Raw genomic sequence first — 16,956 nt, 5'->3', positions numbered from 1 at the left:
GAACTCTCTAAATAAGTGTACACTTAAAATGAAATAGATAGATGTTTCAAAGTTAGCGAAAGCAAGAAGGAACGTTCCAGTGCAGTCTAGTGCAGGAACAGAAAACAAGCCTAGTGGCGTAGCTGGAAAGCACCCAAATTCTCCACAGAAATTCCCCATAACGCGAAAAGATGAGGAAAAATGGAGAAAAATTTCGCTAATATGGCACCACTGACTCCTCTCGCTTTTAGGCGCGTAAATACACAATCGTACACAATGTCGGATGTGACTGGATCACTGGATGTGATAAGGTTGTGATAGAACGAAGCAGAAGTGACAAAACAAAGTGGTTAAATATAGGGAGTATTTCTTCATAATTTTATATTTCTGTGTGTATGTTTAGGAAAAGAAACTGTATGAATAGATTCTATTCCGTTATATATAATTCTTATTTTGGTTTCGCCGGGAAAATCTCACGTTTTTTGATGTGATGGCGAATGTTCATTCTTCGGCGATCGCTGATCTTACAGAAATTTACTCTAGCAAGAAAGATTTTAGTGAGAGAAATCATGGTGAATTGGATATCTTTAAAGATATTCGACAGCTTAATGACGAAGTGGCGCACGATCCAAAAGATGGGGGAAATATCGAAGAAAACTTCAATCACGTTGTTTGCAACGTTACGTCCAATGAAGAAAACTGTTCCAACCAGAAAATGGAAAGTAACGAAGCTTCTGGTGTCTTAGTCAACGAAATTTACGTAAGTGATGGAAGTAAACGAATCTAATTTTTTAAAAATAAATTGAGTAGAATTAGAACATTTTTTGCGATTTTCTCTAGAATAAAGCAAAGAATGAGCGAATCTCTAAGGGATTTTTTTTCTTAATTTACTGATTTCAGTTTGTTTCTGAAGTTTTACATTTAAGCGTGGGATATATACAAGTATTGTTTTATAATTTTAACCTTGGATCATTACTCATGTTTTTCTTATATTAATGCTATGGTTAAAATTTACTCTATAAGCTCTGCAGTATTTTTCGAATATTATATGAATATTATTAAAAATCAAAATATTAAAATATTTCAAGAATATAATATTTGTTTTAATATTATAGGAATATTGTATGAATGTTATATGTTTGCTTTATATCATATTTATGGTATATTATTTCAATAATTGTGGAATATTATGAAAATGTTCTACAGATATTATTTACCATAATAAAGAATTTTCTTAGATATTAAGAATTTTTTTTACATTGTACACATTTTTCTCATTCACAAATTGCAAGATGTAAGAATAACTAAACTAATACTATTTTAATGTAAACAAAATCTTATTAAATATTATTTTAAGTTAAAAATTACAATTTTAGTAATATGAACTATACTAAATATGATTTAGTACTTATATATTTTATCTACAAAATGAAGAATTTTTTTATACTTTTAAGAATTATGCTCAACAAACAAACCTAGCTGTTTTGCTGGCTCGAACTTATTCGTTATTTTAAATTGAAATATAATCTTGCTTATACATATAACAATGATTATTATACACAGTGATTGTTATGACTGTTTTAGTTTTTATTTGATACTAATATTTTTCTATAATATATACAAATATTCATTATTGTTTTATAATTTTTCAATGACATATAAAAGATATACAGAATATTTAATATGTATTATCTTTATTATTAGGCTAAAAGTTATCAGACTTTAATAGATTCTGAATCGGAGGAAGAAAAACAAAATAAAACAGAAGATATGGAAACAACTAAGAATAATAATTTTCCTCAAACGGTTCATGAAAATATAAGCACTACTGTAAGTAACCATACAGGATGTAACAGACCATACATTTGTTTAAAAATAAAGAGATTTTTTTTAAATATTTTGAACAAAAGTTACATGATTTTTATTAAGTCTGTTTTTTTAGCTGTTTTTTATTTAGTCTGTTTTTCCTCTCCAACGTGAAAAGAAAAAGGAAAGAGAATCTGTGCCAAAAGTTTAAATAAAAAGAACAGCTTTATTGTTGAATTTTTATTTTAATGAGGTATGATCAATACAGATCTCAGAAAAAGTTATAAGTTGACTTATATTATTGCGAACATAATTATTAAAACTTTAACATGTATTTTCTATGAAATCATTAGGGTTTCAAATACATAAAATTAATTAAATGCTTTTGATATGTGAATTGTTAATAAGATTTTACATACTATTTATACATATTATTAATTTTGTTATTAAAATGTTAGACACTGTACATACAGACAATGATCTATGACATTTTGATGTTTACCTTATATCTTATTGCTTACACTTGGAGCCTTATAGTAATTTAGTTTTTATTTAATATATTTATAACAATTTTTTAAATCATCTTTTATAGTATTGTTTTTAAAGTAAAATTATATTTAAAAAGTATTGTAATAATTAACTTTGAATTGTTTTGATGTTTAAAAAAACATTGAAATATGAAAGGTCAATGGACGAAAAAAAAATTAGGTGTAACGATAACAAGTTTTATTCAAAGAAGAATAATGAACTTTTTTTATATGGAACGTTTTGACTGTACTATGGCCATCTTCAGTCAATTGATGTTAAACTATCATTGAACTTATTTAACTTACAAATAGTATATCTCACCACATACTGATGGTATATGGGTGCGAATTGAGATTTGACATTTTGAATTTTAATATATTCAATATACTCAATAGTTCCAGAGTTCCTGATAGTTTATAACAATAGTTCCGCCGAAATAACATTAAAAATGATAATATGAGGTGCCAACTTGGCACCTCAAGTTTTGAAAAAATTAATTTCGACTATGGAATTCTATAGTTCTCGAAGAATTCTAGAGTTCTCTATAAGTATAAACAATAGTTCTGGTCATTAAATATTTTTAAAAAATTGTTTAATTTTTTTGCACCTCAAGTGTCGAAAAAAAATTGTTTTTGACTATGGAATTCTATAGTTCTCGAAGAGTTCTAAAATTCTGAAACAGATTTAATTTTGATTTATTGATCATACCTCTTTAAGTTGTAGTATTTTTTGAAAATTTTACAATTATTTGTTTCTCTTTAAATATAACTTTTGTTTATAACGTTTATAAGAAACGTTATTATGTATATATAAACGTTATTACCATGTTACTTTAAAATTTTAAAATGTATAATCATTAGCCATATTATTAAATGTATAGATTTTTTGACAATTTTATCTTATTTTTATCTTTATATACCAAAAGTAGTTTATTTTTTTGGGACATTTTCAATTAATAAGAATAGTTTTTATGGTAACATATTTATGGAATATTGATTTTTATAAAAATAAATCTTTTTTACTGATATTTTATTAAACCATCGTTAACAGTTATTAGAGCCTTAATTCTATTTATAAAGTTATTTTAAATTATAAGGTAATTTATAAGGTAATTTTAAATTAAAGTTTATTATACAAATAAAATTTCAATAATAGAAACAGGAATATGAACTTTCCTTAATGTCGCTTCCATAACTGCTAATAAATTTCTATTTTTTATGAACACTATAAGTGATAAGTTAATGAATACATTAAAATAAATATATCCATTTTATAGACATCTATTTTCTTTACATATTCTATGTTTTTGTTGAATTACAATAAAATGAGAGGTAATATAATATAAATTTAATCCTTAAAAATGAACGAATTATAAAAGATATGAAGTATTTAATAATATGGTTTATATAAAAGATTAATAAGTGTTTAAAATATACTATCTTTGTTACAGGCTGAAAGCTATCGGGCTTTAATAGACTCTGAATCAGAAGAAGAAAACCAAAATGAAGAAACTGAAAACAACACTTTAATCGCATCTGAAGAAACGACTGAAAGTAAGGATACTAAAAAAAAATTGGTTAAGAAGAGAAAGGTACATATAATTTTATTTTTAAATTTCTTTAAAAAAAATATGATATAAAAATAATTAAAAAAACTATACAAATTTAATAGTAGGAGTAATGTTTTTTAAAGCAGTTCTTGTTTTCCCAGAAAATCGAGGAAAAATAGGTTTTTTCTGTTCTTTTCCTAAAAATAGATTATAATAATGTTTTACATAGTATCATACTAGAATATTAACTCTAAAATATTAACTCTAAATATTAACTCTAAAAAGACTTGAAGATGTGTTTAATTATGATGACATTGTCTTTTAAAAGAAAAAAAGGAAAAGAGCTGCAAAGAAAAAAACAGAAGAAAATCGTTTTTTCCCATAATTTATGAACATTTTTTCAAGCTATAATACTGTTCAAGATTTACAATTCTGGATTAAATTGACGTTTATGATTATTGCTTCCCTTTTTATATCAATTATGGAGTCAATGTTTACAATTATAAATTTTGGACAATATTGATGTGTAGCTACTATATTATGGCAATTAATATAACATTTTTAGATTTGAATAAAATCTTTTGTGTGTAAATGTTTTAACTTTATAATATAGGGTTCTATAAGAAATGCTAAAGATGAAGCAATGCGTCAGATATACAGCGAGAACCAACGTTTATTAAGAGAGACAGAAATTTCATTACCATATCACAGGCCGAAACAGCGTACGTTACAAGAATTCTTGAATAGAAGAAAAATATTAACTGCTCTTCCGAAAGCACCTTCGACAGCTGCGAAACTCAAGATGTCCTCTGCGATAGTAAGGTAAATGTTTGAATATATAAATAAGATAGATAAATATAATAGATAAAAATATTTTATAACTTATAAAATTGCGATTAAAGTTTTGTTTTTTAATTATAAAATTTATATATTTATGTTCTTTAGACACATAAATATTTAAATATTTAAAATTACAAAATTAACAAATAACAAAAAATTTTGATTAAGATTTTATTTTTTAATCATAACATCTAAATATTTATGTACTTTATACACTTTTTACATAAATATTTAAACATTTATATTTAAAAAGCATAGTCTTAAGGTTTCTGACTTCGCGTGGTCATATTGAAGTGCCGTTATAAATGAAAAATAATAATAAAAGTTTCAGCCGTGGTGTTTATAAATAAAGAGAATATGGATAAAACAGAATAATAAGATCGCTTTGAAATACTTCTAAAAATGGGCTTCGATTATCTTTTTCTTCTCTGACAATTACTAAATAGTTGTAAATGGCCTGTAAAGTAAAGCCAGGCAGGAAAACACATGTTTTAACTGAAGTTTCAACCGTAGCATTTGTAAATAAAGAGAAAAAAAATATTTGGATAAAAAAAAAAGATTTGGATAAAACAATAATGAGATCGTTTTAAATAAAAATAGTCCTTGACTATCCTTCCACCTAACAGTCAATAAGTATTCATAAAAAGCACGTAAAGTGAAGCCTATTTAGACAGGAAAACACACAGACAACTGTTGAAAGGAGTGAAAGATATGCTTTTATGTATAAAATTCAAAGAAAGGATATTAAACCGAGGTCATTTTTGATCTTGAATTGACATTTAAGTTATTTATTAGAAACTGTTTATGGGACTCTTTAAAAGCAGAAAAAAATAATTATTTGTCTACCAGGTTTAGGGAAAGTTATAAAAAATTAGGATTTATTATTGATTGCTGAAGTAGTCATGAGTTTTTTTTTAACCTTTATACTATTAAAATAAAATTAATTGCGCATTTATGTGTTTAAAAAGGTGAGTAGTAAATGTAGAGAGTATGAGATTTTGGTTCACGTAATATAGAACGTGTCCGACAAATTCTTGGATTCCTTAAATAATATTAGCTTGCAAAAATAGACAATTTTATTGCGGATGTAACAAGATTACGTGATTTTTATAGATTTTTGTGTACTGAACTCGAATCCATTGTCAGAATTTGGCTATCACGTTACAATTTTGAGAAAAATGATAAGAAGGTAAAAGAGATAAAAAATTATTATATAGTTATTTTGGACGTATTTTTGAATACTAAATATGAAAACATTAATAGAATTTGGCTATCACATAAAAAAAAAACAATGGTATCAAACACATCATAATTGTTCTTGTTTTGCTTGACACCATTGTTTTTGTGATGTGATAGCCAAATTCTATTGTTTTCATATTTAGTATACAAAAATATCTCCGAAATAACTTTTCGTACTCATTGAAGAGACATCGTACTGAGTAATTATATTAGTGATATGTGCGCACAACTAATATTTTTTCTTCTAACTATATCAAGGAAACGAAAGATTTCGACGAAGAAACAAAATAGATTTTAAAGCTAAAAGTTAATATATTTTCACATAGCGTGAACGGAATTTAAAAAAACATTTTGCTGCGGGTGCTACAACTCAAAAGACCTTCAAAATTTTTTACCTTTTTCATATTATTTTTCTCAAACTTGTAACGTGATAGCCAAATTCCGACAAATTCACGTTCAGCACGCAAAAATCTAAAAATCACGTCGTCTTATTACATTTGCAAGAAAATGTCTATTTTTGCAGGCTAGTATTATTTAATAGATCCGGGAATTTTCGGACACTCTGTATATTATGCGAATCAAAATCTCATACTCTTTACATTACTACTAATTTTTTTTGAGCACATAAGTGCGGGATTAATTTTATTTTAATAAATTAAAGTTTAAAAAACATAATTACTTCAGCAATTAATAAAAAAAGATTTTTTATAACTTTCTCTGAACTTGGTGGATAGATAATTATTTTTTCCTGCATAGATGGTACCATAAACAGTTTCTATAATAATTTAAGTGTTGATTCATGACTAAAAAAAATGGTTTTGCAGCCCATTTTTACGAATGTTATAAATATGAGACAAGTCACATTTTCACAATAATAACGAAATGATATGTAAGATAAAATTTCATCGTCAACATGTCATGTTTCACGCCGATTAGTTCTAATTTTTTTCGCGATACTATGTCGCTATCGGAGTTCTTGACTGAGGAGTCAGAAGCCTTAATCGCAGTTTTACATTCTTGATTTTTATCTTATTTTATTATTTATAATCATTTCTTAAATTTTCTCCCACCTTCTATATAGATTTTTCTATATAGAAGGTTGTCGAATCTTCTATATAGATTTCATAAAATTATTTGAAAAATATAAAGTAAATCTGATTTTAAACAGTCAGGTTCTCGCGGAAAAAGAAAAAGAAGCGGAACTCTTTTATAAATCCTCAGATTCAGAAGATGACAGTGTGCAGCAATCTATGTCCTGTGTTAACAAAGATACAGAAAACTCTTTTATTACAAATGAGAGGAAGAAAACATCTTTGATAGATATCCATCGTACATGTATTCAAGATTCTAAAAAGATCGAAGCGAGCAATCTAGATTTACAAGATAACGAAAAAGTAATTGTACAAAATGATCACTTAAATCTTGATCATTTGTATAAAGCGGATCATCAAATTGTCGAGTTATCTTCCTCGACAGACAATAACGGCTCTCCAGATGATGGATCGCTACACCAGATAACAAACGAATATAAGCAAAATCTTCCAAAACTTAATAATTTATCAAGAAAATTATTTGATACGTGTTTTGAAAATGGATTAAATGACGCTTCTCAAGTAAATCTCGATAAACAAGAAGTGACTAAAGAAATAGTTGAAACTATTATAACCTCTTTCAATAAGAAAGATTGTATTAATAATGAGGAAAGCTTAAAAATTATGACAGATAATCAATTATTAAAAATACATTTAGTTGATTCTGAGATAATTAATGAAAAAGATAAAAATCTAGTTATAGAAGCAACACATTTTAATAGCATAAATAATAAAGAAATAATTAAAACATATCAAAGTGATAATGTTATATATTCGAATTCTGACGATAGAAAAAATGAAAATGAAGATAAGTGTGTCGAAACAAATGAAGTATTGTCAATTAACGATACTCAATCAAAAATTCAAGATAATTCTCCATTAGACGAATGTGGAAAGTCTGAAAGTCATGTACTAGGTTTGCCGCTCCCAAAATTTGAAGACGAAATTTTATCAAATAGAAAAATCTTACCAACAATATCTGACTCGAAAATTACATTAAGAGGTTCGCCAGGTATGATTATCGATCTAACAGAAGACGCAAAAGATTTAAAAGGTGTAAGTACCTTATTAGATAGATTTTTCTGTAAACATGCTAATTCGAAGAAACAGAATGATAATAAATCTGAAGTAACTGTGATACATTTACAAAATACGCCGAATGGTCCTCTTCCGATTAAAGAAGTGCTCCCGTATAAGGTGCCCGTTAATGCTGATAATTCTGAATTGAACAAGCCTGGAGCTAAATTAATGCGTTTGAAGGAAGATCTGAAATTACAGATGACATTGAAGCGTAACAAAGAGTGGAAACAGAAAGAAACAGAATTGCAAGCACAAAAGAGAGATGACTGGAATGAGGAAGAAGAAAGCGATTATGATTTAGACGATCAGGAAGAAACAGAATTGGGTTTAGAGTTAAGTGACAGCGAAGAAAGTGAACCCGAGGAAAACGACATTTGCATTAAGGATAAGAAGAAGAGTAGGTGCCTATTTGCAGATGATGAAGCTGAAGTTACGGACAATGAAGATTCGAGTGCAGAAGAGAATGATGCAGATTGTGCGAAACGTAGTAAACGGTCTACAAGTTTCAAATATAGAAAAGAAGACATGGATGAAGATGTAAATGAGATAGAAACCGATGAAGAAGAGGAAGATAATAGTGATGATGAGGAAGAAAAAGAAAACGAAGAAAATTTAGGTGCAAATATAGAGAACGAAATTGAATCTGATTTTGAAGTTTGTAAGAACTCTAATATTTACAAAAATAGAAATGACAGAAAAATGAGACGGTCAACAGAAGAGTTTCAAGACGACTCGAATATTATAAATCCAAGCGATTTACAAGATGATAATGATAGTCAATTAAATATGATAATAGATGTAGATGCATCTGAAACACATTGTGAAAATAACAGAGTTGGGTAAGTTCAAAAATTTTTTAAATTAAATTAGGTTAAAGTTGATGGCACATAAAATAAATTTACGTTATATGAATAAAAAATTTAACTTAGTTAAAGTTACGTTAAGATTAAATGAACTTAAGTTAAAATAACAGTTCATTTTGAAAATCATTATATAAAATTAGAAAATTGTAATTTTTTAAAATTGCATTATTGTGCAAATAACAAAACTATTATAGTATAAATTATCAAATAAATTTTTTGTTTTATTTATGATTTAAGTTTACATAATCTATATAAATAAAAATGTAAATGTTTATATATTCGGAATCTCAAATCTCCGAAAGTTTTTTAACAAATGCTTTGAAATTTTGACAATACGTTGCATTCGAATACGAGTGTTTTTTATATAAAAATAGATTGTATATCCATAAGCATTATGAAATTAAACATATTAGAAACTTGGGTAATTGTTCAGAATACCAAATTACCGAAACGTGCGCTTTCTCTTTTCTTACTTTTCCATTTAACCAGACTGAGCCACAGCAACGCGTGGCAGAGTAAAGCTAGTATGAAATAAAAAAGAAATATTGTTTTTTATATAGACATGTATTCTTTTACAATTTTTATATTTTATAATTAAATTATTAAAAATACATATATGATTTTACGTATATAATGTAAAATATAACCTTATATATGATATATTAATAAAATATAATTCTATTAAAAAAATTTATCATTATTGAAATAATTATTAAATTTTAATAAGACCATTATTTCAAAATGATCAATTAACTTTCCTTGTAAGTCAACCAATATTCGTATCAATAGTAAATCACCTACACTAAGTAAACATTCGTTCTACATGTGTTGAGGATGGTACCGATGTATTATACTATCATATATATATATATATATAGATAAAAAAAAGTTAACGTAGAAAAAAGTTAATAAATTAATGTTTAAAAATAATTAGTTAAAATTAAAAATTAACGCATTTAAAATTAACTAAATTAAGTTAAAACTTATTAATTTGTTAATTTTTTGTTTAACTTTTTAACTAGTTGTTACCAAAGCCTGGAAAATAATGACTGGATAATGAGTGAGAATGAAAGCAACACGTTCGTTTGTCAACAAGACGTGGAAGTCGCTACTAGAAGCCAGATATGTAAGACGCCGTTGACAAAGACGAGTATGCTGGATTTGGTTTCTCCTATAACGCAATTAAGTGTATTAAATACCACGTTGGATTCCAGTAAGAAAGATTCGTCAGAAAAGAAAACACGTTTAATTGACAAACATGGGTTTCTTTCCATGGAAAATACACAAAGCGACGAGTCTTCTGAACGTGTGTGTCATATTAGAAATAAAGCTATTTTAAAGAAGAAACTATTCGATGATATTAGAGAGACTATCGATGATGAATATCTTATGAGACTGTGTTCGGGAAAATTTGAATCCACGCAGAAAACTGAATTAGATTTATCCTCGCAATCCAATATCACCGAATTGCAGTTACATTCAAGTTCTGGAGATTCTAACGCGAAACTAGTTAACGTTGAACAATCAAAAAATACCGAAATAAACAATAAACTATTTCAAGATATTGTGTTAGATGAAGATTCCAATAATTCTACAAACCATGCGGGGGAAATAAACAAAATCAGCGAAGTGCATTCGGAATTAAAATTAAGAATTTGTTCGTCGAGTGACGAGGATGAAGATATGTTTGAAAAACCCAGAAAACGTCTGGTCAAAAGACTAAACTCTGATTCGGAAGAGGAAAATTCTCAATTCTCTGACGAAGAAGACGTAACTGAAGATGATTTAGATGGTGAAGAGGCAGAAGAATATGTCGATTATGATTCCGAGGAGAATGAAGTAGTAGTTGTACCAAAAAAGGATATAAAAAAAGTTGCGGCTGGTTTTTTGGAGGAAGAGGCGGAGTTAAGTGAAAGCGATTGGGATTCCGCCGATGAGGACGAGAAGGATTTGGATAAAATGGAGTTTGAAGAAGCTGACGATGAAGACATAGACGAGCACAAAGTGAAGGATCAATTGGAAAAGATACATATGAAACAAATACTGGATGAGGATAAGAGGGAAGTCAGATTGCTTAAAGAGTTGTTATTCGAGGATGGCGATTTACATACTGATGGAACAGGGCGTGAACGCAAATTCAAGTGGAAGAATATAGGTACGAGAACACGTACATGATTTTGTTGAATATTATAATTTTTTAAATGTTCTTAGGGTAAAACACTGTAACAGTCATTAATAATATACATATATATATATATATATATATATATATATATATATATATAGGGTAATTATTAATAACTTACAGTGTTTTACCTTGAGAACATTCATACCGACAGAACTTGTAATATACTAAGCGCGCATTAGATGTCAGCTGCTTTGGCCGGCACGCGCGCGCGCGGCACGAGCAGTGCAGAGTGATACGTACAGGCCTCTGCTGAAAAATTTTTCTTAGATTACTTTTATATAATTTTTCAGAACATCTGTATAATTTTATAGTTTTTTCAGATTTTTTCATAAGAATTGGATTACTTTTCATAAATGCTTTGAATGTCTACATTTTTTCTCAAAATTTTTAAATTGTTAACTATGAAGTATTCTAAGATTTCTAGAATTTTTTGTTCTATAATGTCAGATAAAATGTAAAATAGTTAAAAGTATTTTATAAAAATTGTAGGATGAGAAATCACAGAACATTTCAGAATTCACACGTATGTAAAGTTCAAAGAGAAAGTGTACACTTTCCAAGTAATTCTAATTATTTCCGAAAAATTTCAATTTGTATAAAGATTACGAGAAAAATTTTTATCAGGGATGTTTTCGGGAAAAATATGAAAAATTCTTATAATTATGTAATCGTTCTGAGAAGTTATGATATTTTTTATTTTTTGTTGGAAAAAGATTTAAGAAAGTGTTAGAAAATCTGAAGAATTTCACATGCAAATATTCTGAGAAATTATGTGATTTCTTATATTATGTTTTTTTAGAAGTGTGAAAAAATATTAGAAAATGTTAAAATTTTTTCATATCTTCTCATAGGATCGTTTTGATCTTATTGTGATATTATGAAGCTTTATATTTTATGTTTTAGTGAAAAATGTGAGAAAATTTGAGAAAATTTTTACATAAGTTCACAAAGTTACTTATAAATTGTTGGCATGAGAAATTATGAGAACTTTTATAGAAAATTATAATAAAAGTTTTTTCAGAGAAAGCCGTGCGTACTCCGCCATATTTTCCATTTATTACTCAGATTACTACTTTTATTTATTAATCAGGTTAATAAATAAAAGTAGTATGTAAATTGTTATACTAAATACATTTTATATCTACATAATTTTTATTGTAACTTTTTAATACTTGTAATTCTCTGAATTTTAATATTATTTCTAAAGTACTTTAAATTTAAAGAACTTCAGAAATAATATTAAAATACAATGACAACAAGAAATAATAGAAATCTTAGGATATTTGATAGTTAACACGTTTAAAAATTTTGAGAAAAGATGTAAACATTTAAAGTATTTATGAAAAGTAATCCAATTCTTATGAAAACATCTGGAAAAACTATAAAATTATACAGATATTCTGAAAAATTATATAAAAGTAATCTGAGAAAAATTTTTCATCAGGGGCCTATACGTATCACTCAGCACTGTTTGGGCCGCGTGCGCGCGTGCCTGCCGAAGCAGATGTTATCTAACGAGCGCTTAGTATATTACAAGTTCTGTTGTTATGAATACTTTCAGGGTAAAACGCTGTAACAGTCATTAATAATCACTCTGTGTGTGTGTACACACACGCACACGCGCGCACACACACACACACACACACACACACACACACACACACACACACACACACACACACAGGGTGTTCATTAATGATTGTACCCATTTTTTACCACAAGAGCATGATTTACCGACGGATATGTATTTCTAACATATTATATTAGAAATAACAATTGCGTGTTTCTATGGTAAAACGTGGGGACAACCATTAATGAACACCCTGTATGTACAGGGGGAAAAGGACCGGAATAGTAAAATATCTCTAAAACTACGCATTTTAGAAAAGTGTTTCAGATAAAAGTTGTAGGGTTTCAAAGATCTATTTACTAATATTATTAGTTTGACCTTGGGTGACGTCGTCAAAGTCACATTGAAATCACATTAACTTTTTTAAATGAAACACCTTAATTTTGATTTCAGAATCTAATAGCTGGTGTCAAGAGCTTTTCAAAACATTACAAGAAAGGCTTGAAAGCTACAGTGTACTGTAACTTTCAAGCGTCATAACTTGGAAAGTACTTAACAAAAATAAACTTATTTATAGTGTTTTGGAAAGCTCTTGACACTAGCTATTAGATTCTGGGATCAAAAATAAGGCGTTCCATTTAGAAAAGTAAATGTGATTTTGATTTGACCTTGGCGACACCATCCAAGGTAAAACTGATAAAACAAGTAAATAGATTTTTCGAAATCTTACAACTTTTGTCTGAAACATTTTCTTGTAAAATGCAATACAAAAATGTGGGTATAATGATTTTCAAATTATTTGCGATTAAAGTTTACGAATTACAGAGCTGACATTTCGCGCGCTCAGATATGGTGATATAACATGGTACCACAAAGGTACCTCTTGACATTGAGATTGTCATATAAATACGCAGTGACATTTATAATAAGAAATTATTATTGTAGGAAACATATTTGTACATTACATATGCATAATTAACGTTTTCAACAAAATCTTAATTATTAACAAAATGTTACGATGGCCGTTGGATCGGCTGTCAAAATAAATTTATAACCATGTTTATATGATAAGAACCTTTATGGTAATATATCGATATTTCAATATTTTATTAAATTAACTATTAAAAATATAAATTAGTAATTTGATGTAAACACATTAATGTCAAATAGATATAATTTGATATGTCTGAATTCTACTTTATATATTCAATCTTTTTTATATCATTGCATAAATTATCAATATTATCGATATATTACCATAAAAGTTCTTATCATATAAACATGGTAATAAATTTATTTTGACAGCTGATCCAACGGCTATCGAAACATTTTGTTATTGAATTGATATTTTGTTGAAAACGTTAATTATGCATATGTAATGTAGAAATATGTTTCCTAGAGTAATAATTCCTTAATATAAATATTATTGCGTATTTATATGACAATCTTAATGTCATGAAGTGCCTTTGTAGTAACTTGTCATGTCATCATGCCTGAGCGCACGAAATGTTAGCTTTGTAATTCGTAAACTTTAATCGCGAATAATTTGAAAACCATTATACCCTTGACATTTTTGTATTAGGATTTTTTTCTTAGAATGTTCCAAAGAATCCGCTCTTAAGAGGGGATCCAAGCTTTCTGGGACACCCTGTATATGTATTGTATTTGCTTTTGAGATATTCTGTATATGGAGAGAATTGTGTTAAAGAATTTAGAATTTATCTTTAAAATAATGGTAATCGTGGAACAACTTAAAAGAATTTTACTTTTAGTCAAATTTAGCATAATTTAGCAAAATGTACTGTAATTTAAAAAAAAATTAGTTAAATCTTTACTAAATTTTATTTAAAATTAAGTAAATTTTACTAAATTTTATACTATTACTATTATTTATTATTAATAAAAGGTCTTTATTACTGGAGATCTACTTGTGGCATCCAGATTGTAATCCTTTTGTAACAAACTGCTTTTCCGCTCCTCCCCTCGGACCGTCCACCGTTCCGTGCTGTCCGGCCGAACACCCGCCGGACAGCCAAACAACCGGCGCACGGCGCCAACAAATATTTCCACAACCGGCATCTGCGCGTCCAGAGTATCTCCGCGCGCACGCGCTTGAGAAGCGAGCGAAGTGGCGGTCGCTGCCGATTTCGAGTGGCGGGGACTCCCTCTCCGATACCAAACCCCCGCGCCACCCCTTGTCTTAAGATTTGGCTATATAAGCGCCGCCGCTTCTACGAACAGGATTTCTTTTCTCTGAACCGTTCTGTCTGAAAAGAAGACGCGATCCTTTCCGCTCCGACCCGAAGTCAACTTGGCTTCTACCGAGAGATCTTGGCGACAAGCATCCTGATCGCTTTCGTTTCCGCGGGTTCAAGCGCCTTGGGCTCCACCAAGAAATCTTGAAACCGGAGAGTCCAACACCTAAGTCCTCTCCGTCGGCACTGACTCGCGATCTAGGGTGTGGAGTTCCGCGCCTCCATCAAGAGATTTTGGCGCGAGTCGTTGCCACCGCCGCACCAATCACGCGGTATTAACCACTACGCGTCGTGACCGCCGAATCACCGTACAGTGTATCGCGCGCGCGATATTGCCATCAGGCTCGCGCCTGTTGCTGTGGCCTTCGGCAAGGTCGTGTCGACGCGTAAACAGGGATTCCGAGTTCGAAGAAATTTGTCTTGGAATCACCTGCGTGTAAATAGTTCGCGTTTATTTCACGACGTTTGTCCGTCCGCGCGTAACCGTAGATCTGTCCATCCGAGCGCCGTGATCATCATTCGTCTGTCCGCGCGTTCTTTTTCTGTTCCGTCCGTCCGCGCGTAGAAGTAAGTTCTCCGTCACGTCTGTCCGAGCGTCATCCCCATTTGTCCGTCCGCGCATCGCACCCGCGAAGATTTGCTTGTACAGTTTCCGTGATTTTCAATAAACTGTTTTATTTGATTATCAACACAACCATGTCTAGTTCTCTCGGCGACCTACCCGCGTTCTCATCCACCGAATTAACATCGCCTGTGCGCGAAGTCAGGTCGTTACACATTGTATGCCCCCCCCCCTTTCCCTAGTCGTCTACTACCTATGAGAGCCTTGTCTTCTTTCAAAAGAAAATCAGGTCCCTTATTAGTAGCTTGCTTATCTGCTCCGGTTCAAGAAAAGTGGAACCTATTGTCTTTAGTCTCAGCCTAGGATACTCGTATGCCGAGCAGGTACTAAGTGCATGAAGATTTATTTCTTTTTTTTTCCTTACTTGCTCTATATTCGGCCGTATCAATCCGCCTCAACTTGTACAAGTGGTAATTTAAGGCACCACGACCAATCAGAATCTGCACTGCATGGCGTTCCTTTAGCCTCCAGATCAAATCTTCGTTGGGCGACTCCCCTATTAAAGCCCTCGTTTGTCGACATTTGATACTTATTTTACTCTTTTAGTAGTTAAAATGTTTATTATGCTACCAAACTATCTTTTTCTTATCTAGGCAAAAAAGGATCTCTAGCCCCAATCATCCTTATTCCTTATATGTAGCTTTGGCAAACTGATCAGCAGTTTCATTACCATGGATCCTTGAATGATTAGAGATCCAAGTCATTTTCCTTTTTTTTTTCTAAAATAAATTGGACACAACGTAGAGACCTGCACCAGAGCCGTATTCGATTTAAATTTTATGAAGACGACCCCGCTTTGAGCACGAGCCATCAGTGTTTTCGATTTCTTTTAGTTCTTGAGCCTAGTAAACTGTTCTACAACAGAACAGTAGCCGCGTCCTCAGGAAACCCTGGGACTAAACCATCGCCTTGGTACTATCTTGAACCACCACCAAACCCACCACTTTGAGCTTGGTATTTTCCCTCGGTGATATGTCCCCAATCCAACTCAGTGACATCTTATCCACGCATTCAACTACTAAGGCATGTCTCCTTAAGAAAGGTGTGGTAGAATCTGGGCATAGAACTCTGCCGGATTCCATCGATTTCCTTGGAGACTATCCTCAGAAGTGCCAGCCTCAGAAGTTTACTTAACGGTAAACACTTCGGAGTAGCCTTCTGCAACAATCATCCTCGGAAGTTCGCTTGAGGGGGGGGGGGGCACCTAGGGGTCTGCCGTGTCAGCATAGGTTCCTTTAGCCTTTTGCCTTTTGGCGAGTCTTTCTGCTTAGAGAGGAGTATCCTTGGGACTCTTCCGAGGCACGCTTATCAGTGTGCCCCTTCTCCTTCTTCAGCGTTGTTGGAGA

General features: G+C 30.4%; 1 protein-coding gene across 2 annotated transcripts in view; it reads left to right on the top strand.

The window, feature by feature from the left end:
- Positions 1-80: 80 nt before the first annotated feature.
- LOC105200999 (claspin) overlaps positions 81-16,956 on the top strand; it is a 26,916-nt gene continuing 10,040 nt past the window's right edge. Inside the window, exons 1-7 of one of the 2 annotated variants that reach the window (XM_039458159.1) lie at positions 81-290; positions 383-739; positions 1,684-1,809; positions 3,764-3,904; positions 4,476-4,684; positions 7,110-8,951; positions 9,998-11,130. In XM_039458159.1, the coding sequence (XP_039314093.1) occupies positions 470-739; positions 1,684-1,809; positions 3,764-3,904; positions 4,476-4,684; positions 7,110-8,951; positions 9,998-11,130 (3,721 nt within the window). In that variant the 5' untranslated portion in view covers positions 81-290; positions 383-469. Of the gene's footprint in view, positions 740-1,683; positions 1,810-3,763; positions 3,905-4,475; positions 4,685-7,109; positions 8,952-9,997; positions 11,131-16,956 lie in introns of both variants that reach the window. The other variant, XM_039458160.1, reaches the window with a different exon arrangement.

The sequence above is a fragment of the Solenopsis invicta genome, chromosome 16, assembly GCF_016802725.1.
Source record: "Solenopsis invicta isolate M01_SB chromosome 16, UNIL_Sinv_3.0, whole genome shotgun sequence".
NCBI lineage: Eukaryota > Metazoa > Arthropoda > Insecta > Hymenoptera > Formicidae > Solenopsis > Solenopsis invicta.
The sequence above is the reverse complement of the archived record's forward strand: the minus strand, read 5'-3'. Positions and strand labels throughout refer to the sequence as shown.